The sequence below is a fragment of the Dermacentor albipictus genome, chromosome 10 (genome assembly GCF_038994185.2).
Source record: "Dermacentor albipictus isolate Rhodes 1998 colony chromosome 10, USDA_Dalb.pri_finalv2, whole genome shotgun sequence".
Taxonomy (NCBI): Eukaryota; Metazoa; Arthropoda; class Arachnida; order Ixodida; family Ixodidae; genus Dermacentor; species Dermacentor albipictus.
Window position 1 is genome coordinate 6,012,929 of NC_091830.1, and position 23,135 is coordinate 6,036,063.

Here is a 23,135-nt window from a genome sequence, read left to right on the forward strand (position 1 = left end):
TGTTGCAATGTGTCACAAGCGGTCGGCAAATCGGGGGAAACTCGGCAGTTCTTGTAGTGTTACTTTAAACCTGCGTGTTCTCATCGTGTTCTCGAACTGCGCTCACTCGTTCATTGTTCTATTTATTTATTTATTCATTTATTTGTTTGTTTAGAAAAGCTTGAGCGGTGCCTTGAAACCGACACGAAGCTCACATGGCTGTAGAAGAATAGCTTCTCAACTATACGGGACTATATACAGGCGTACCCGACTCTCGCCTGTACGGGACGTTCGTATGTACATACTATGTGTAGTGTGTGACGTACATCCCTCCCTCTTCTCTTTCCATTTGTTTTCATCTTACTTTGAAGCGGGTGGGCGTGGTGCACGTCCTTTTCAGCAGACTAGTTGTGTCGCCTGCTCCTCTTTCTGCCTGCGTGCGTGTAGCGTTTATGTGCGTTTACACGATTAGTGCTAATAGCGATCGTCATCGCGAATTTTCTGTCTACGCAGCACTGGAGCCCGGCACTGAAACGAGGGAAGCGGACAGCCCCCGTGGGCGCGATCTCGTTTAAGTCTCTGCGTGACGCACTCTTTCCTGCGCGTGTATACACACACGTGCCAATAAAGAGCGCGAACTTACGGCTGTACTTTACGGCGCTCTGGCGCGAACAGATATCGTGGGGGTTATCGGCGAGAACTTTGCTTTAGACCGAGCGTGAACGGTTATCGCAGCCTCGTAGATAAAGAGCGGTGCCTTGTTTGTTGCCGCTAACCGGTCGGAGTGTATTGTCGTAAGTGGGTGATGATGCGTTTCCTATGCGAGGGTAAAGCAACGCGATTACCGTATTTACTCGTGCAAGGCCTGCACAAGTTCTCTCTTTTTTTTTTTAGTCTTTTCAGGGTGTGGCCTTTTACGTTATAGTCGGCAACATGACTGCGCGCGGCGCAGCAGGTGATCTACAGAATAATGGAAACACTGGCTGCTCGCTACACACGCGTTTATTCAACATTCAGCACCGCCGATCAAGTTCCGCTTCGTCTTTCGTTGCTCCCGACCTCTACGTCACTCCCGCCGTTTCACGGGACTGACCGCACATACGTCATCGACACGCTCCCATAGATGGTCGTCCTCCTTGTATTTCTTTCTTCCTTTATTTCCTTAAAGACCCCACACGTGGGTATTACATAAGCGGTGGGATTACAACAATAGTTAAAACAATATTAGTCAAGGTGAGAGAATCGCTGACACTTCTTCCGTGAATGAAGATGAACTGGTGATGGCAGCGATGTCGTAAGGAAAGCCGTTCCTGTCTACAACTACGCGAGGGAAAAACGAGGACGAAACAGTGACAGTGCGCGTTTAGGGGCGAACGACGCCTAATGAATGACCGGTACGACGTGATGTTCATGTCCTCCTTGCTGTTAGGCATTCTAGCAGCTTTAAAACGTTTATCGTTGGTATAAATTTAACGTCAGCTGTTCAAAATCCAATGGGTGAAAAATATCTTTCTTTCTTTCTTTCTTTCTTTCTTTCTTTCTTTCTTTCTTTCTTTCTTTCTTTCTTTCTTTCTTTTCTTCCTACATTCTTTCTTTCTTTCTTTCAATTTACGACCTGGAAAGGGCTGGAGGATGGAAGTGCTGCAGGTCTGAGACGAGTAAACGCGGTACAGTGCGTGGAATGTGCCTCTTTGTGTTATCTCCGATTTTTTTCTTTTCTTTTTATGAGCGTTCATAACTGCGCGCGCACACACCCACGCGCATATATATATATATATATATATATATATATATATATATATATATATATATATATATATATATATATATATATATATATATATATATATATATATATATAAAACTGCCTTCTTATGCTTGACAAGAAGGAATTCGAAACTATGCAGGTGATGTGGTTATCTTTTGCATTCGCTTGAACTATCGCAAGAATAACGCATTCAAGTGAGAGAAGTTGACCCGAGGGCGTGATGCGTGGCGCATTCGACACGTATGCTAACCGGCGGTGGTCTGTATGATATAGCCACAGAAAGTGCAGCCAACTGCGAGCCACACGATCGCGGGAAAGTGGGGATAACGCCAGCAAAATCCATGTCGGACAGGATTGATTGGTGTGGATATGTCTTTCTCCCTGTGGCGGACTTGATACATACCATGGTGACAACAGAGGGAGCGTTTCTTCACTTTCCTGCTACAGACCCATACACCGCGACGTCACGTACATATATATAAGTACATGCGGCCCCCTATACCCGACCGTCGTGCCGCCAGCGGGCTGCGGAAGATGCCACCGGAACCCGTATTCGCAGAAACTTTCTTACCCTAAAACTGTTCGTAGGAGTAGGTGCCAGGCACTAGTCGTCGAACATGTTAATATTCTTAGCGGCCGCCGAGTGGGAAATATCACTTACGAGCTGAAAGCCGCGTGAATTCGGCGTCCGACCGTCTGGCCTTCGTATAGGCGTCTTATCGAAGTAGAAAGAAACTGGCCCGCCCCGCAAATTATCGCGACCAACGTTTGAGGCGACGTTGAGAGAACGAACGGCACGGCGCGGCCTTTCTCCTATGTGCGGCCTGCGCGCTGGTGACGCCGCAGCGCTCGCGTTCAGCATGCACGAAGCGCGCGTGTCTGCAGCGTATGAACGCGGTGTATGCTGCGCTCCCACCTCGCGCGCCGACGATTTACGTCCGCAAATGACGTCCGCGCTGCTGACAAGAATCTTCGGCTGGGCGAGAATCAGTCTGCACATCTCTCTATTCAAATAAGCGGGCCTCTCCTTCGGCGCATCTGGATCAGCCGTGTACGCAGAGAACGGCGAGCGCTCCCGCCGGAGGGATGCCGCTAAAGAGGTAGTGAAGACGGGCGGGGACGGGCCAGCGGACGATTACGCGCAAAGCGGCTCCCTACGTTTCGGGACACGCTGATTAAGGGGTTGCGCGCCCATTAATGTTGCCGCTGCGGCGGAGAGAGAGAGGGGGGCCGGGAGAATGGCCGGGGCGGTTTTGCACCTCTCATCGAGGATGCCGTGCCGACGGAGCGCTCGCCTATATAGTCGTCGAACCCCGCGGACTCTTCGGCGGGATCAATGGCTCGCCGCCCCGCCGCGGCGGGTGGCCTCTTTGAGCGCGGTGATTAACGAGGACCGAGATGGCCCGCTCTTATGTTTCGTTAAAGGCGCGCGCAGCCGTACGTGGCGTGCCGAGGCAAGTGACTTAAGTCCGCGGAAGAAAATAGTGCTGGACGCACACCGGCCGTGCCCTGTGCCGTATGGTTGCGACGAATAAGCTCGCAACGTGGCTTACGTCTCAAAAGTGCAACGGCTCTGGACGAGGACAAACTGAAGAACAGAGAGGGACGGCAAGCGCTCACCTTCAGCTGGAAATCTTTATCGCAAACGGCAAACGTGTTGCAGAATTAAAACAAATGAATAAGCGCGAGAGCATGCAGCGCAGATCAAGTACCAACGAAAACGTGAAGAAAGCAAGAAACGAACGGGACATGGACGGCCATTTTGTTTCCTTTAAGGACCTGTCAACATGAGCGGTCGTTTCTTTCACGTCTGCTGTTGTTCAAAACAGGTGTTTGCCGAAATTTCCTTAGTGACATGCTTGCTATGTAGTGTCGTCTCTCCTGTTCGTTTTTTTTTTTTTGTCCGTAGCAGACGACAAAGGTGCGAATGTGTGCATGCAGCACATGTTTACTGTCGTAAACGGCTGAAATGAACTAGGGCCCTTTTCAGCATAGCTATTTATAAAAAATAAAGACAAAAAAATGTTACTAGAGGGAACTCGGGGTTTGCGACCGTAAGCTGCCACCATGGGAACGATACTTCGTTCCCTTGGCGGCTGTATAGGCATAGCTAGGTAGCTAACATCGATTTTTTCTCATCTTTCCTTATGTTATTGAACTGAAAATAAAGGAATATCCGCCCTTGTTGCTTTACACGTTCTAGTGACGCTATTTACTACGCCTTTCTACATTTCCAAGCGATCACATTTCTCTAAACGCAGCAAGGCAACAAGTTTCCGTGCACGTGCGAGTCGCTGCGAATCGCTGCATTCAAACGTAAGTGTTGTCGAAAACGATCAGTTTGCAAAGACACGAAGTTGCTTTGAAGCCAGAAGGACGGAAATTTAGGCAAATTGACGCACTCCCCGCAATTCCCAACGCTGGCTTCACCGCAATGCCTTCGGCTTCAGCGTTAGACATTTCCCACTTCGAGCGCTACGCGCTTGGCCAGTGAAAGGTCATGCAAGTGCGCCCTCTGGTGCGTCGCACTTGCTTGTTCGTCTCGGAGCAAGAGGAGACGTGAGCGGTTCTTTTTCTGCCGAACGGTCTGTTCCTTTTCTGTTTCACGCTGCGTTCCCCGAAGTGCCGGGTCACAGCACGGATCGGTGTGCCCACGAGAGCGGAACGGGGAGCGTCCGTGCCTCGGTGTCCGTGGCGGAGTCCGTCCGTCCGCTGGTCAAACGCAGCTGGACAGCTGCTGGCCATTGACGCGGCGGCGCCAGTCACTCACCCGTGCAGCTCGCACGAGTGAATGTGTTGCGCAAGCACTCGCCGCAGTGGCTCTGCGCCGGTGTTGTGCAGCGATTTTCTGCCAAGCTCGCGGGCTCGATTCTTGGTACAGCGGTGGTCGTAGTCCGATGGGGTCGCAACTAAATAAAAATAAAAATAAGGAAAGGGGTGGGAGGGCGGAGTATAGGTGGAATCAAACTGGCAGTACCGCTTAAAGCGCGAGGTGTCAAACAGCAAATAGTTCGAAATTTTGGAGACCCGCCGCTTGGACCTCGTTCGTTGTATGCGGAGCGCGCGAACAGCTGAGGGAGAGAACGGCCATCAGAAGCGTGCACATATAAATTCAATAAATTTCGTCGACGATTCCCGCTTGTGCGGAATGCGAGAGACTGCGAAGCCCTTGAGGCGCCCTCAACAGCCGACCTTGCCTGTTTCCGAGTCGCGTCTCCTGAACTCCTCCACGTCGCCGTTCGCCAACTGGCATCGTGTGCTGTGCACCTGTTAGGAGCCCGCGTATCGTGCTAACGTTGTGCGCACGTTCGGAGAGTCTCGGAGTGGAATAGTTACGCGTAACTGAACAATGAGCAAATCGTGTACACTGAGTTTGCGGTCCGCCCGTCACGTGTGTTAGGGGCGTCGCCTCCGACAACTGGCAGCTGGTACGTGTGGTCCTCATGCGCGGCGTTTTTCGGTGTCCCCGCGGTCGCGTTTCGTCGGAACGGACTCGAATCGGTGATGCGGTGCGCCGGGTTATAATTCAACTCTGAGGGTCCCCAGTGGGCAAAATTAATCGGGAAATCTTCGATGTCGCGTCTCTTGTAGCTCCGGCAATAATTTCGGACGTCAAAATAAATAAATAAACAAATAAACTTTATTGCACTACGTTTCCAAAATAAAGTGGGCACAAAAATAGCTGGGCTGGTGGCCAACATGGCTAGAACCAGTACAGTACGTGGACAATGACTTGTATAGGTCATCTGACTGCAAGGAGACAGATTTCTAAACATATGCTTAAGGAATACAAATGCCTATTTACTGCAGAATTCAATAAATATGAATACAGCAGACAAACAACTGATATTCGGAACCTGATTTGGTTACAAACGAACCTCTTACATAATTATATTAAAGGTTATTTCGATGTTTGTTTCAATGTTTGTTTCATGATTCCGATTGGTCGCGCACAGAAACGGTTCCTCTGAAGTGGGAACCGTGCACGCCGCAGCAAATGGGAAGGTTCATATCGTCACTGCACTCGTGCTTAGTGCTGGCAGTGACAAAAAAAAAAGAATAAAAGAGGAAGCTAGACAACGGACAAGATGAAATCATATAAAAACGGATATAAAGACTTCAAGCCAGAAAATGATTCGATGTATAATATAAAAAAAAAAGCTTGCAAGTTGTGCATACATGAAAAAATTTGGATACATTCCATGTATGCAAGTTTGCATATATAAAAAAAAAAGCGGTGGGGAGGGGGGGGGGGGTCAGCGAGCTAATCAAATATGTTTGAAAAAGTTCCGGTGGGTAGCTCCGCTGGAATTCTGTTGAGCACCATTTTAGAATCACCACCTCAAGGACGAAGCAACGACGAGCGCGACAGGCATCCGGGAAAGAGGACAGGCAGAGAAGTGGAAGCTCACAGCCGAATTATTTATACGTTACTTACACGCGGCTGAATTATTCGTCATCGCTGTGGAGGCCTGCTGTATACTCCAGCTTATGTTGACACGACCTTCAAGCGTAGCACAATGACTCGAACGATGGCGCCATTTTGCTCCGAAGTGCAAGAAAATGACCGGGTCCAAGCCCAGTGCCCGCCGGAATAGTCTTTTATAGTCCCGAATAGTATGTTTGCAGGGTACAAGATACTGTCGGTCACCGCAGCGCTCAACAATCCAAGATCATGTTACCGTACCAACTCGCCCAACTTTCTATCTTAAACGAAAAAACCAGTCAAAAACACAAAGAACAAGAGGAGAGGTTCACACCACAAAGGACACTGTTGTCCTTTGTGTTTTTGACTGGTTTTTTCGTTCAACTATGTACCAACTGGCCCAGATTTCAACCCTTCAACTTTCTATACTTTCGCGCTCAACAAGTTGCATACGACCGGCCTTTATCGGACCCACGACATACAGACGTGACTGATGATCAGATCAGAGTGCCGTGAAAACATTATTGCGCCTTTTTTTTTTTTTTGCGATCCGCCGGACTCTGGGATAATTCGATGATTTTTCTATTTCCTCTCTCTCTCTCTGCCCTACTTCTTTCTCTCTCACCCGAGTGCAGATTAGCTAACCGGTTAGCTTAATCTGCCTGTCCCTTTCTGCTCCCTCTCTCGACTACCAAGTGAATTTATTGATTCCTGCATATTTATGCTCGCCTCGAGATATAGTACATGGTCACGGGAACGCCATACTGCTTGGAGACTTTAATACCGCATTGTTCACCATCTTCAACGTCTCTGGCTTGGTACTCTTCATCTTCCTTGCCTCCCTGCTCAGTATATATATATATATATATATATATATATATATATATATATATATATATATATATATATATATATATATATATATATATATATATATATATATATATATATATATATATATATATATATATATATATATATATATATATAAACGCTGCTTTGGCCTAAACCTTGCGGGAGTCAAGTACGATGCACACGATAGACTACATCATGCAAGCGGCACGATCTGCCAAATGTTGTGTAACAGGCAGGAAGGGAGGTGGGCGAAACGCAGGCTGTATAACGCCAGAAGGTTTACGGGCGCAATTTATCGCGCCACTGGCTTGACTCAGTTGAGTGCGCTGCATTTCTTTATATACATACTTTTTTTGTTAAATTTTTACACGAGAACACGCCATCCGCGCTGTGAAAGTCTTCACGGGAGATTCTACGTGGGGAAGGCCGCTTTACAGGGGTGGTCGTCGCGACTTCGGGTGCGTTCTGTATGTATGCATATCTGGATGAAACTTGCGGTACATTCCTCGGATGCTCTGCATTTGAAGGTGCGCATCAAAACGTACAGTCGGCCGCAAACGTCTGCACGGGACACGAGTTCTACGACAAATGTCAGCGTCTGCTGTATTCTAGGCACTGTGCTGCTAACTTGTGTCGTATCTCTGCGTAGGTGACAAATGCTGCGACTGTTTCAATTCGGGGATACGTGCCTATAGCTTCCCGCGTCCTGCATTTGGGCCGGCTGTACATTGTTTTGACGCCCGTAAAGATAGCTGTTCATTGCTTTTCTTTTTTTTTTGTTGCTCGGGGTTTTGATAATTGCCGCGCACCGCGCAACCGGCTTCAGTCCTTGTTCAGCCGCATGTAGTACATTCGCACGGCAGAATTGTGCGCGGCTTGATTTGTACGACCGAGCCTTCTTTACTCTCCGTTTGTGGTTTGGACCGGCCTTATTTATTTCCTCCTGTATCACCCTGACTGTTGATCAATCAGATACGATTTGTTCCTTACCCTCGACAACGCCATTCCCTGTTTGTTTTCAGTTACTTCCTAGAGAGCCTTTAGCTGCGCCGGTATTTGCGTGACGTGTGTGAGCACCTATAAATGTTTCAGCTGCGAGTGCAGCGCAGCGCGGGTGGCCCCCCCCCCCCCCCCCCCTCTCTGAACGCCGAAGATAACTTACGCCCGCCGCGGTAGCCCAGTGACTACTGCATCGTGCTGCTTAGGTCGCGGGTGCAATCCCTGCCGCGGCGGCCACATTTCGATGGGGACGGAACACAAAAATTATCGTTTGCTTGCGTTTAGGCGCACGTTAAAGAACCCCATGTGGCCAAAACACAACCAGAGTTCACTACGGCGTGCCTCATAATCAAGCCCTGGTTTTGGCGCGTAAAACCCGGGAACTTCATTTTTAAATATAACTTATACAGTCCATATACTGCGCATTTTCAATATATTTATTGGCCCTTTCGCTCGTCTACAACCGCGTTTTTTTTTTTTTTCGAACCATTTGTTAAAAAAAATTTACCCTGCCCGTAGATTGCGAAGCGATTCTGTGTCCCGTATAGTCGCCGCGGTCTCGATTCCTTCTTTTGCCAGCACGCGGCCGGGTCTCGAACCCGCGACCAGTTGTTCAACAGCAAAATGCCGCAGCCGCTTTAGCCACCGTGGCGGGCATTCAAATTACGTGCGTCCCGTCGCAGTCTAGGATGCTACGTCCAAATGCGACCGGCGTATGCGAGAAGCCGCGGCTTCTGCGTTCTTGCTTCCTTTCGATGCTTGCGCCGAAGCCAAAGATGGCAGCTAAGCAGGGGTACAAGCTCACCTGTCTCTGTTTAACGCCGCTGGCCGAAATTGACGACGTGCCCGACACGCGTGTAGCCGACGCGGAGTCGTCGTGCCCCCACCGCTCTTTACCTGACGACGATCGATTGGTGCCAAATCGAAGAGTGCTCGTCGCGGGCAGCTGCCGGAACCGGCGCTTTGTTGTCGCTCCGCAGCTGTCCGGACTTCCGGCGGCGACGCGCTGCCGCGGCCCGTTCAAAAAACGCGTGTGCGTGCGTGCGTGTGAACGGCGGCGGGAGGAGGCATACCAGGACGCCGCTGCGGCGGCGCCTAAAATACGACCATGTGCTGCAGGCGGCGTCCCCTGGCGGCGGCGGTGCTGCTGGTGCACTTTTCCCCCGCGCCAGACGAGAGCCGGCATGCGGCCGGGTCGGTCCTGGCAGATGTGGCTCGCCCGCTGTGCCCGAGGAATGTCGCCGCAACGAAGGCCGCCGGACGCCGACCTGAGCAAGAGCAGCTAGGAGGATATGCGACGACGCGGCCCCTGGCTGCTGCTGCCAACCCTGCTGCTCCTGCTCTTCCCGCAACTGCTGCTGCTGCTGCACGCGCCGCCGCCCTGCGTCGACGGTGAGCGCGGATCTCTTTCACATATCAACCCTACTGCTGCTGCGGTAGGCGTGCACGCCGGCGTGTGTGTGTGCGCGCGCGCGCTCTATGCCCCGTGTGTGTGTGTGTGTGTGTGTGTCCGCGCGTGTGTGCCGCACACTCGATGAATCTTCTCGGGACGGCACTGAGCAGCTGCAGCGGCGTGCTCGACGGGGGTGCGGTCCCGGCGAGGCTCCTGACCCGACGACATTTATGGGAAAGGCGCGCTATTGTGCGCGCTGTGCTTGCTGACTGCTCGCAGCCTCGGTATCCGACCAGGCACCAGTTGCAACCCTGTCAACCCGTCGTCGTCGTCGTCGACTGCGTTTGTGTGCCGACGACGACAGGCGCCCCAGCGTCCGCCCACGGCTTGCGTCTCTGCGCCGGTGTCGTACGAATTCGCTTCCCAAAGTTCGCGGGCGTGCGAACGGGCGCACGTGCTGCGCCGCTTTCTGGGCGCCGGTCGCCCCCGTCGAACTGCCCACCGCCGCCGTCAGAGCAGAGGCGACACGTCGTCTGCTGCTGCTTTCGGGACGACGTCGAAGGAAAAGCGAAAAAAGAAAGAAACGTGTGACTTACGGCCGCGATCAGGGGCGGAGTGGAAGAGGGGGGGGGGGGGGGGTGCGTGGCATTTAGCGCTATCGGAGCTACCTGCCTACGCCAGTCGCGCATGCTCACTGGGTTCCCGTGCGAGGTTTTATCTCCTCTCGTTCCGTGCTTAGCGAGTCCGAGCACGTATCCTAGCTACGCGTCGTCTGCTATGCGAAGCGCGTCTGTGTAGCTTTTTTGCCGGCCCGCCCCCGGCGGCTCCGTCGAGTCTGCACGTCGCTCACCGCAGGATGGCTATCCTCAATGCCCGAGTTCTTTTTGAGATGTATTTTCTTATTTCCTCTTACGCGCGGTGGACGAGCGGGAGAAACTTTCCGTTCGGGCCCTCTTCTTCGCATGTCCTGCGAGAATCGCGTCCGATTCGTGCTCGAAGCTCTTTTGCGATGTATATACTTTCTTGGGGCGGCCGCATTTCGCCTCTGACCGGATTGTTTTCGGCGACACTCCGACGCCGATGCGTGTGGAACCGCTGTTGCGTTCGCCGTTAATGTCAGAATCGATTGGTCTTTCTCGCAGTTCTCAATTCTTGTCACGTTTAAATGTTCACATCGCATCTTTTGGAGATTACTTACCATCCAACGCTGAAGAAGCACGGCTAGAATATATTTAAACTGCCTTTGGCGTCTCAGTGAGAGTCAGATGTCGGGTCTTACGCAGATCACTTCAGCGCGCTTAGTCGTTTTGCTATCCGAAGAGATATCGGACATCGGCCGAGCCCGTGGCTGAGCTTAAGTCGTCGATATTCGGATCATTCCGCTGCAGTTCGATTTTTTTTAAAAAAAGCGCTTGGTTTAGGTCGCACTTACGTTGCAGACGATTTGCTCGCGGAATGCATCTGCGTTTCACCGCGTGTTTCAGAGAAGAGGTTTGTTTGTCGTCTGTTTGATCGAATCTCGGTGCGCTTCGTGGAAGAATGTTCCGTTGCTCGTTCGCATTCCGTTTCGACCGCTTCCACCCACGTACATCCGTGATGGGATCCCGCCTGCCAGCTGTTAGAATCGAACCAGCAGGCATGGCGTGCAGTCAGTATGAGTTGGCTTGCTGACTCACCCGACGCGAAAAGCCGCTTCCTCTTCGCTTTTTCTCTTCCTTCTGCATTTCAGTGAATAGAGGTCCCCTTGCTAGCAATTTTTTCCTTTCAGTTTTCTTATATTCGACTGAGATTAAAGCAGGGTGTTTCTTCTTGATCTCCCCCCCCCCCTTTTTTTTTGTAGGTGGTATTGCTGCGGATTTTCTCTGAATCGATAGAAGTTTTGAAAGCTGCTAAAATAGCGTCAATACCCTCCCTGAAGCGCTAATGTGTGTCTGACAGTATTCTCTGTTGTCGGTGCTTCCGCTCTGCAGTTCCCCACCAAAGAAAAAAATCTGAGCGAGCTCTGGTGCATATGTTTACGGGAATTACATGTATGGCTGTTTAGCCAGCATGCAGATGTTTGGTATTTAAATGCATTTTTAAGTTCGACCTGACTTAAAGCGGCTTGCTGACCTTGGAAATTGGTCATTTTCAGCGGGCACTGCGTTATAACGCACCAATTCGCGACGATTATTCATGTGTGAATACTTATTTCCCTGCTGTGAGAGAAAGCTGTTTCCTTGGAAATTTCGATAATGCGTAAAAGTTAATGCCACAAGAATGTTTGAAGCCGCAAGCACGATTACTGGACAAATTTATATGTACTACCCATAATTCCAGTTTGAGCGATCGCAGCGCCAGTTTCATTTGACAATTTTTCTACGAAACTGTTCCGCGGCCTCCCAGCGTCGTCTGCTGTCAGTAAATTGAGCAGACGACGCTGCGGGGCACACGGCACGGGGTCAAAGCTATTCATCTTGTTGGAGGCAAGAAGTTTGTTCGAACTTCGCGCAACAACGCGCCTTTATTGCGTGGCGTGTGCGAGTTGTGCGATGCGTCCGGCATGCACCCGACGGTATCGCTGATAACTTCACTCGTCGCGTGACGTAGGGTTTGGGTAACGCGATCGTGCGCTTCTAAACACTACACAACCCTTACGCTACTTGCAGATTGGCGTTCACATTATGCGTTTACTAAGAGGCTTCCCCAAGATTACATGAACGAAATCGTTTTCAATGTTCATAGTTTCCTAAAATATCGCCAGAGGGAACTTTGGCGCTTCAATTGTTTAGCTGCCATGCGAACGATAAGCAATCCAAGGATTTGTCCAAAATGTTCGTGCAAAATGTTGTGGTATTCATGTTCTTTCAAACTTTCCAAGCATTCATGTTTCTTTTTTTTTTTTCTAAACGCAAGAAAGCAGTCTGTGCGCATACTAATGATCATTGGGGATTGTGGCGTTTTTAACGGCTTATTTTGTTTAAAATTGTCATTTTGCAAAATCGCAAGGTCGTCCGAAGCCAGGAGGACGGCGTTCAGGCTACTCCACGTACTACCTGCCATTCCCACGCCGGCTCAAACTCGGTGCTTGCACTTCCCGTAGACACTAGCGCCACATTTCCCCCTAGTCCATTTTGCAGGAAGCTCCTCGCAACTGCTGCACTATTTTCTGCGGCGCCGTCGGCGGATAGCCGCCGGAGCACGCGGGCGCGCATTGCATCTCTCCCCACACCGTGTGGTTTTATTGTGACAGAGTGGATGCTGTTAGCCAGGGCTTCGCGGACGAGCTTGTTTCGTTTTTCCGTTCCACACCGCGAAGAGGGGGTCCGAGGCGCTAAGCGATCATTCTGGAGCCATTCCAACTCGCATGTGGCAGCTTGCTTGTCGTCGGCGAGGCCCTTTTGCGTCCGCGGCTGCGCTCTGAAACATCTATATATTTCTGCCCCTGCTGCGTGAAAAACGACCTTCCCAACAGGCGCCGACTGTTGTGCTGCACGGGTAACGCGCGCCTGGCGCAGAACGACGCCGGCGGTCGTGGTCGCTGACGCCGCGGTTTCGACGCGGCCTGCTTCGGGCGCGCAAATAAATGCTTCCAAGTGACGCAACAACGCATGCCCATGAGTAATTCACTGGCGAGAAAATACTTTCCGCTTGACTGACTGGCTGTGAACAAAGTACGTCGCTGTAAGCCATCGGTTTAATGATCTTGGCTGTGGGTTCCTACTCTGTAATCGTTCGGCAACATAATTAGTACTACAGTGGAGCCGCCTCATTCACATAGAAGAGATTGAAAAATAGACCAGAAAGGAAACGCGCTTGGTTGCCGGAATGTTTCGGTGTAATTAAATCTCGTCGTTCTTTGATCATTGAACAGTTTGCTGTTTGCGGAGAAGTCGGCGATACAGTGCTTGCCAACATTACGGATTTCATTCGAATAAGTATAATTCGAAGCACGCTTTAAAAATATCGCATTGGAAGTATAGCGACGATCCAATGGTGAACCAAAATCACTTACTGATGCGCTTTAGTATGAGTTGGGCGAAGTTAGTTGCAAAAGAACGTTTAACGGTTGATGACTGAATAAGGAAATTGCGCCGTTGCGAAATCGTAGTTATCAGGATTTATCCAAATGTGACGGTATCTTAGTACATGTAATTTGTTGCACACAGCTGATCTCTTTAGTATAGTTGTGGCGTTCTTATAGTAGGTTTTTTTTTACCGCATTGGGTGCTACTTTCTTTGTTATATTCGATGAACACAGTTGAGATATACGTACTAATCAGCAGACCGAGTAAAACTAAGCACTTTGTGTTTTAATTTAGTGGTTAAGGCATTGCGTTAATAGGAATTGCAATTGTGCGGCATTCCAGTGATTTCTGTTCCCCTGCTGAGAGACCTCGGAATGTACAGTGGTAACTCCCGAGATATGCATCGCCACAATGTGCCGTCAGATGCGCCAACTTTCCCTCTCTGCACTGCCGTCTCTCTCCCCAACGTGCATTGGATGATAAACGCCACATGTGCCAGTGGATATCTCTAATATGACGTCAGATTCCAGCAGCGAGCCTACGTGCTTTGAAAGTTAGCCTGCTTCAATTTCAGATTTGCACCATGCGTTTGGCAGCTACTAAATAGTTAATTTGTGTTTTAGTTGCCCCAATTGACTTATGAATAATTTGTCTCGTAAATAATTTAGCCTTACTATAACATGACGAGTGATTCTGGCAGTCTTCACTGAATTAGGCGTTACATTGCTGTACATACGTTGTCGACTGTTCATTGTGGTTGCATTGTTTCAGCATCTTCTGTGCTAGGCGTTATCACAACAGTTTAAAGATGTTCAAATGCGATCGGAGTGCACTTGGTTAACATTAACATTCGTTTCTAGATCTCGTTGACAGATTTAAAATTAATTTGCGCAGCGTTTCCTTACCCTGCCTCAATTGTGGGCCAGAATGAAGAGAGTACTTAAAGCGGCTATTTCCTGCGTTGTAGGACTGTACAATGAGGCCGTGAATGCCTGCATGCGAGCTGTGTCAAAATAACTGTCAGGACTTTTCTATCTCGTACGAAGTATATAGCTATCAACCTTCTCGATTCTGTTTCGTGCCCCTAAAGCACGCCATTATATTTTATGTCGTTGTCAGGGGTTGACCTAACTGCCAAAATAAACTCTCATACCTTGTGCCGCCCTGAAACGAAGCTAGTGGCAGCGTAACTTCCATTTTGCATCTTTGGTGTCATGTGCATGTGTAATTAATAATTGTGTAAGCAGTTCGTTGTCATTGAATTCGTAGTATTGGGGAAATAAACTTCGGATCACTGTGGAACGTTTTTTCTGTGGTCAGACAGCATATATATCCTCTCTCTCTCTCTTTCTCTCTCTCTGTCTCTCTCTCTCTAATGCAATTGGCGTTTTCTCTGGCCGCAACTCGTCCCACGTGCATACAGACCAGCTGATCACGAAACGAATCCCTTTCTTGGTGCCTGGATCAGTCTAAACGAAGAAGGTTGTACTAACGAAGCAACAGCGAAGCGCGTGACCGTCGAAAAGATGGTGACATCTGAACACATCTCGAGATAATCGCGTGGGCACCGCATCGATGAGGAAACTGGCCTTCACACCCCCAAAAAATGCCGATAACTATACCGCCATCCAAAAGAAGCGAAAAAGGCAGCAAAATGTTGACCGCCGAATAGCTGTCAAGTTGCAACATTGATTTCGCGGCGCTTTAGGAATGTGTGTGAAAAGTGGTGGCATGGGAGGGGGGGGGGGGGGGGGGGGTATGCGTCTTAACTTCGGGGGGGGGGGGGGTTGCCTTGGGTACGTGCCTGGGAACAGATGTTCTGATCAGTGTATTTGTGTGTCTTCGCCTTTTATTTTGTTTATACTGGTGGTACATACACCGTGGGATCCCTTTCTAGATAGTCTTCGTTCATAATAGTATTTCATTTTACTGTAGTACTGCTCTTTGTATGTTAAGTGGCAGCGTTTTGTTGGCTCCGTGGGTTTTCAGATTCTTTGTAGATTTGGGTGAACGCCATGAGATCAAAATTAATCCGTGGTCTCCCTCTCTACAGTGTTCCGCGTAATCAGATCGTGGTTTTGGTGCACAAAACCCCGTACCTTAATTAGTTCATTCGTAGTTGAAGGCTCAGGCTCGAAATGATCAACCGTTGTCGAACAAGGAATGTTGCTGTACATCCAACGTTTCAACACGGTGACTTGTCTTTGTCTCCTTGCTGAAACGAGGGCTCTTGCGACATTCCTTGCTCGACGTCGGTTGACCGCTTCGTAACCTTGTGCTCCCATCGTAACCCGGTCGCTCATTCGGCAGCCGTCGTGACATGCATGCCTGAAGCGGGAGGATCTATACGGCGTTCGCATTTCGGCGCGGTTGACAAACAGCGAGCTCTGCAGCGTATACAGCCGATCGTGAAAACATCGTCGCGCAAAGAACAAAAGGACCGAAAGACATCGACACAACAGCGGCCTGTGCTGTCCGTCGGTGACACTAAGCCTTATGCTGGCGTGTCACGCAGCAGGAAGCTTTTTTGCCGACCTCGTGCGCGCGTGGGACGCAGAGGACTGTGCGCGGCGGCTCTTCGGAGCGGCAGCTGCGAGTCGACCCAGGCGTTGGTGCTGAACTGTGTGTGTACCGACCTTGAAAGCTGTGTACTGTGCTCTCATTCGAGGGAAAAGGATCCTGTTCGAGCCTAATCGATCTCTTGCATGTGCTGTTGCCGGTGACGCTCACATAACCGCCGCGTGTTGTCCCTTTCTTCAAGTCTCGTGTTTTGCTTGCCAACTTCCCAACTTTTGGGTAACTTCCCGAAACCGAGCTCTCATTGAACCCACCATTTGGTGACTGACGAAGGCTGGCCCACCAGCCGAAACGCTTGACAGTAAAAAAGTCTCCACGTACGTCGTGTTCGTTCTCTTGCGCTATAACAATGCAGCTCCCAGTGTGCTTTTTCGCAGACCAACTATATATGTCGCCTGTGCCATGCAGCACAATTCTACTTGTTCAGTATATTATTCTCAAAGGCGGACATTATTTGCACGAGAAATTAATATAAATGACTAATTCGCAGAGAATCGCCAATTAACATTTAAACTAATTACTTTGTGGCACATATTGTAATTTACGAGTTGTAGCCGCTGGCCTCGAAAGTTATATCCACTTAAAAGGAATTCCGGGGATGACACTATAGTTTCGAGATACGTGTTCTCAAAGTTAGCGACAAAACGCATTGGTGTTCCAGTAATTTTTTGAGCTTCAGTCTATAAAAAGAAAAGAAAAAGGAACAGTGCACGTTTACCGCTATGTACAGTTTGACGGCGCTTAATCTAAAAAGTGGTGCTAGTTTCAAAATTCGTTCGAAATAATAGATGTGCCTTGTGAAACCACTTGGCATGGTGTCGGAACGAAATGTTTTTTCGTCCAGGTGTTAATTTCGTTCCACTGAAAAACGTTCCGTTCCGGTTCTGCTCCGGAACGAAAAAAACAAGATCCGTAATGGTTCGCAACGGTTTTGGTTCGCATGCAAACATTTTCGAAGCTAAGTAACGATAGAAACATAGTATTTATTTTTCTCAATAAGTGAACTATAAATTCTGAGATACTCATGCTCAGTGCCATGAGCCAAGGCACCGAGCATGATCTCAGAAGTAGCACGTCGTCTAGTATACTCGTCGTTATGCGAAACCACTGTTCCGATAAAAACTAACGTAAACGACCGACAAAACGTCTGTAACAAAGCGTTGTACCCGTAGAAAACGAAACCATAAGGCCCCGGATTTTGCTACGATGGCGATCTGCCTGGCGCACGGAGCGGCGTAGGCTTAGTTTGGTGGACCGCTCGAACGGCGCTGACCGTGCCCGAGATACGCTCATTCTGACGTTGCGTGTTTCGGATTGCCGACTTTCCCCTTGAACCGAAAAGCGACCAAAAATATTCACTCCGTAACAAAATAATGAATAACGTTTCGGTTACGTTTACGTACCGGTCAAAACTTTTTCGTTATTTTTCGATTTTGTTTTCGTCCCTTTCCGACACACTGCCACTGGCTTCAATTCTTGTATTGCGTTATGTGCGCTAGCGTAAATGTTTAAACAGTAGATGAGTGAACTTCGTCATATGTTCAATGGTGCGTTGTGATCTCTACTGTCCGCGTCGTCGAGTAATCCTGCTGAATGAATAGATGTGCGCTATATGCCACAGGGGATTTTTAAAAATTCTTATATGATAAAAAGTACCTCTTACACAAACGCACGAACAGTGTCGTCATACCGATCCTTGCTACTGCTACACGTTAGATATTGCGCTGTAATGAGGTTGCAATAACGTCGGCGACGCCATCTCGCATTTCGGGACCAATTTGAGCATCAAAAATTAAACTATCTTGCGTTTTCCATCCTTCATACATGCCACGTGCCATTCTTTAGAGCACGAGGAGCGTGTGTCGAGAGTGTTTACCAATCCGAAAATGCGCTTCCTCTTACCGTGTGCCTCCCTTACTCCATTAAGGCAAATTTTTTGCCAGGGGATCTAGCGACAGCTTAACAGGACACTGCTTGGCGCCACCATAGCTGGGTGAAATGCCCTTCTCGAGACTCATTTGCATTTATTTGACTGAGAAAGTGAGCAGGCTTTGTCCGTATCTCCTGAAGTCACGATAGAGTAGTACATGAATTTCGAGCCCGTCTACAGCGTTCTAGCATTTTCTGCGACTCGCCAAGGCTCCGTTCTGTCGGGACTGGTGTTCCTTGTATACTTCTAGATCAGCTGTCTTAAATGTGCCTTAAAGAGAGAAATACGCGGGCATTGTACAATAACTGCCCACTTAAAATACCTCTCGTACCGCGAGAAAAAGCTTGGTAAGCCAGAGAAGACGCCACTGTCCAGGGGCTCCTGGAAAGCCACTCCCTGAGCAAAAGTATGCGCCGCAGAGATTCCCCGATGAAGCCGACTTTCTCCTGTGAGTGTAACTTGAAGTTGAGGACTGCAGTCCAAACTTGGTATTGCGAACTTTCCGGCGCATTCGTCAGTTTCAGATTATGCATGGTGATTACGAAAAAGTTTTTTTTTTAGTCGACAATCCCGTGGTCCGTGTACTTTCGCTCACGGGCGTACATCAGTTCCTCCAGTTCGCACCTGGTTGCGGAAAGCACGTAGTTAGGCAAGATGAAGATGCCTTATACGTTCAGGCTCAGTCGCAGTGTCGATACGTGGTTGATCAGGGGCCAAGCGGGGTCAACGTTGCCTTCACTATGCACGGCTGGCAATGCGTAAGGAAAAATATGCAGGGAAAAAAAAAGAGCCATTGATGTAGTAATGCGGTGTATGATATTAGCACTGCATTTTTCGTGGCTAGTTCGCTCATATCGACAGGTGTACACGACGATGGGAACGCTTGCTGGCGCGCGGTGTTCTCGTTTCCTTTCGTGCAGCGTGTAACGTGATGCCGGCCGAAACGCAGAGTTGACAGGTGTTATGTAAAGCATGCTAACAAGTTTGCGGAACGTTGTATGTCGCATCAATCGCAGGTTAATCACAAACGATCGTTGACCGCTGGGCCGCGGTCTAACCTCTCGATGCACTGTCGTCACTGCACAGTGAAGTTGTGACGTCAGGATGAGGATGCGTCCTATATATATGATCGAGCCCTGGCGTATCATTAATAGCGGGTAGGGTTCGGAAGTCAGCCCTGGATTGTCTCGCACAAAAGAGGGGTCGTCATGCCTGAGCCGCTATCATTCGCGAGTGCCCGCATGTGTGCGTTATCGGCTGGTTGGCGCAGCCTTCCCCCGAGCACGCGTGTGCAGATGAGTTTCGTGCCTTCCTTTCTATTGGTGGAAAGCGTCTGTGTCGTCCGTCGTCGTTCCTACGTGTGTCCGCGTTTCGTGAAACCTGCATTTCCGTGACCTGAAGCCCTACCAATTCGCCCAGCTTTCGGTCGTTCTAACTGTTATGACGATGATCATTTATAGTTTCCTCGATTTCGTTTTATGATTTTTAATGGCATCCCCTTCAAACGGGGATGACCACTTGAGCTGAACAGGCTTTACTGCGTCCGTTGCAGTCTAGCGTTCTGCCTATATAGCTCTACTTTATATTTAAGTGTTACGTACCCTACACGTGGGAGCGGGATAGGGGAGGGGGGATGAAAGATGGGGAAGGGAAGGAGAGAGAGAGAGAGCACATAGCACAGCACACACATCGTCCGTTAGTCCCATGTGTAGGGTAAACCGGTTAAGCTAAACTGGTTAACCTCCCTGCCTTTCCTTCTCCACTTTTTCCTTCCTTCCTTAGTATTACGTACGACTCCGATATTCCGCCGTATATTTCTTGTTTATGGTATTTTTTTATTCCACCGATACTCTCAACGTCTCTTCCTTATCACGACCAGTTAACGCTCCCACCAGCTCTGAACTCCAGCACCTCTGGCTGACGGACGTTCCCGACGGTTCTGGCTGATACGTAGCCATCCCCGAGGCTTCGCCGAGACTGAGCAACGCTTGTATCCACTCTTGAATGTATATTCCGACATCCGAACAAGATGTGTGTGTAGTCGTCTCCGTAAAATAATACGAAGGCCAGTTATACGAAATGCGACCGGCGACACCCTGCGGTCCCCGGATTTGGTAGGATAACGTCTCGGAGGCTCGGGAGCAGTGCGCCGCTTTTAATCACGCTTTTCGTTCAATGTTTCTTAAATGAAATAAACGATACGAAATATGTGGGGACGACATCCTCGTGTACGCTATTGCTTGCGTGCACGGCAGCGGAATGGCCGGCGCCGTGTTCTCGGGCGGCGCATTTCTCGCGCGAGACCGCACCCTGCTGTTCTCCGGGCTCCGTGTTCGATGCACGCGCCGTCTGAGGCGGCCATGTGCTTCGCCGGGGCGGTATTTTCGGGAACGGGCGTTCTTCCCCCCCGAAGAGGCTCCAAGTGTTTGTGTATCGCCGCCGCCGCGGAGGGGGAGGAGGTCATCATCGGCCGCCCCGTTTCCTCAACCCGTGCCCTGACCGGCGTTCCGCTCTTTACGGCCGCCTCTTAAATTAGCCGTTTGCTGCGCGATGATCGCCGCGCTTTCTTTGTGCCCCTCCGAAACATGCCTCGCTGACGACGGATCGTTCAAACATGCGCGCGCTTGTGTACGCAGCGGCGGCTCGACTCGCTCGAAAAGGGTCGAGAATGCGCCCGTGCCGGCCGGTTGCTTATTGTGCGAATGATTCAGCGGTCGGTCGGAGTTTAGCTGTGTTCGTATCCTCTGCCAATCTCGTTTCACGCGCTTGTCGAAGCTAGCTGAATCACTCGCGAAAGCTTGGCTTGCGCCATCGGCGACGTCATGGCGTCCGTATGCTGCTCCTCCTGTCCCGTCAATGAACCCCAAAATTGCGCATCTGAGACCTTGGAGGACATGCACTGGCGCCTGTTCACTATTAAAAATATTTACTAGAGAGAAATGTTGCACCAGTGTATACGGGAGCTAGTTTCTAGTAGTCTCTTTCGTAGAAACGCTATTGTAGTAAATTATTTAGGGCAGCCTGAATCCTATACCGCTATACTTTTTCTAGGGTGTCGTGGCATAGGAATGCAATTCAACTCATGTAAAGCCGAAAATACCATGCCAGTACATCTTCAAGCCTGCAAATTTCTCGGGAAGCATTGCGTCCGCGGTGTTCATGGCAAGTCGTCTAGCATCGGAACTTAATCGTACTCGGTGATGGTCTGGAAGCTCACTGGCTCGTTACGTTAAACCAAGGACTGACCGTCGTCCTCTCCTATGTTTTCGCCATCGACACGACACGTAAGCGCTTGTGATTGGCGAACAGGTGTCACTGACAGCGTGCAGCTTGCTTTGGACGACGAGTGCGTCCTCACTTGTAAGTGCTCGAAAACTGAACTGGCGACGCGTGTTCAGCTGGAAGCGCTGTAGACGTCTCTCCATTACATGCCACATATAAAACAAAGTGATAGGCTTCAAAGTCTCGGGACAGCCGTACACCACTTTACTCTAGTCTTTACTCTTGAACTATTCCAGATGTAAGGACACGACCTATAGATGAAAACCTTAAAAGATTAGCTTCTTTCCGAAACAGCGCATTTGCGCCTCAGCTTGGCATGCCGCTACATAGTCAACCAAGGAGAACGCGCGAATTAACGCGGCCAGTCACCACGTGACCGCGAGGTGCAGCGTATGCGTTCTGGAAGCGGTCTGTTCACTAGGTTTAGGTGCAGCGCTGCTGATTGAGAATGCGCACGCACACGCACAAAGCTAAGCTGTCTAGTGTACGCGCGAGCAAGCCTAACGTGCAACCATGGTCCGCCCACGCACAAGGTATGCGTCCCTGCATACGCGCGCGCGCGCGTGTGTTTACGCGCGCGAGCTGCCGCGACAAGCGGACGTGCGTTTTCGCTCGGCGACACACGTGAATCGAACGACGCACGAACAACGTCTGGCGAACGACAAGATTGACGCGCACAGTCGGTTGGTTGCGAAAGAGACAAAAAAAAAAAGAAGAGATAATAAACAAGATGCGGCGGCGCGTATGGTTATTGAATGAAACGGCCCCGCTGCCGACTTGGGCAGGCCACGTTCTGCATCCTCCCCCCCCCCCCCCCCTTCCTCGTGGGCCCAGACGGCGAGGTGTGCCGGAGGGAAAGGGTGTGCTCGATGACCCCTCCGGGGCGCCATCGGTTATATGGCGCGTGTGGCGGCAACCAACCGGTCGCTTTCATTCCGACGACAGCTGCGGTGCACGGCGTCTGTACTCTCTCCGGGATTCGAGGCGTTCGTCGGCGCCGAAAAGGAAATGGCCTCCGTCGTCGTGGTCGTCTGCTGCTGCGGCGGCACGGCAGACGACCAGCGGCCGTGCGTCGGTCGTTTGGCAAAGGAGAGGGGGGGGGGGGTGATCGTGTCTGTCTCGGATCCTCCTTCCAAGGTCTCCATAAAGCTCGATCGACACGGATGACTCTGCCGACTGCGCAGCACATGGTGCGGGAGGCCACCCTTCTTCTGCAGAGGCACCGACAAACAGAACGGAAGGCTGTTACAGCCACCACTCTGGAAACATCGCGCTAGGCGCGTTTGAATGGAAGGACGGCTACAGTTTTAGCGCTCTTCTACAGTCTGCATGCGCGCGGTGCTTCCGAAGCTGCTACCCATAGTTTCCTACAAAAAGTTTGGAGGAAGCTTGAACTTTGCCTTTAAGAGTGACGCGATAGCATTCAGAGATCCCTGACTGCTTCTCACCCTTCCCGGCCACTGCAGCTTATGTAACCGTAATGTTTACCGGGTAACGCTGTCGGCAAACGCTATGCACGAAGGTGACCATTCTGGTAGAAACGCGGCCTCTTGCGTGGGCCGCGATGCGGCGGAGGTGAGCACTATCTGGAGGTGTTGCAAGGAACCAGGCGCGCCGCTTTATGGCCTTGAAATTTGCATGCGCCGGTGCGCGCAAATCTCGGAGTCCGTGGCCGCTCTATGAATGGTAGAAACGCTGGAAAAGGGCTTTGTGTTTTGAGTCTCCGCGTAACAAAATTGTTTTCTTGTATATTCAAATTATAATCACTTGATGTCATGTCCGTAGGTGGTGTGTACAGTGGCGTAGCAACAGGGGGGGCCGGGGGGCCGTGGGCCCCGGGTGCAAGCGGCCAGAGGGGGGAGGGGGGGGTGTCATATACGTCTGAAGACACCCCTCTTTCCGCCGGCTACACCTCGGGG

General features: G+C 50.3%; 1 protein-coding gene across 3 annotated transcripts in view; it reads left to right on the top strand.

Moving 5' to 3' along the window:
* The window catches only part of LOC135920325 (protein kinase C-binding protein NELL2-like), a 104,870-nt gene that overhangs the window by 61,867 nt on the left and 19,868 nt on the right, over window positions 1-23,135 (top strand). For all 3 annotated transcript variants that reach the window (XM_065454539.2, XM_065454538.2, XM_065454541.2), the window contains exon 2: window positions 9,147-9,419. In XM_065454539.2, coding sequence (XP_065310611.1) covers window positions 9,320-9,419 — 100 coding nt within the window. In that variant the 5' untranslated portion in view covers window positions 9,147-9,319. The remainder of the gene's footprint in view (window positions 1-9,146; window positions 9,420-23,135) is intronic.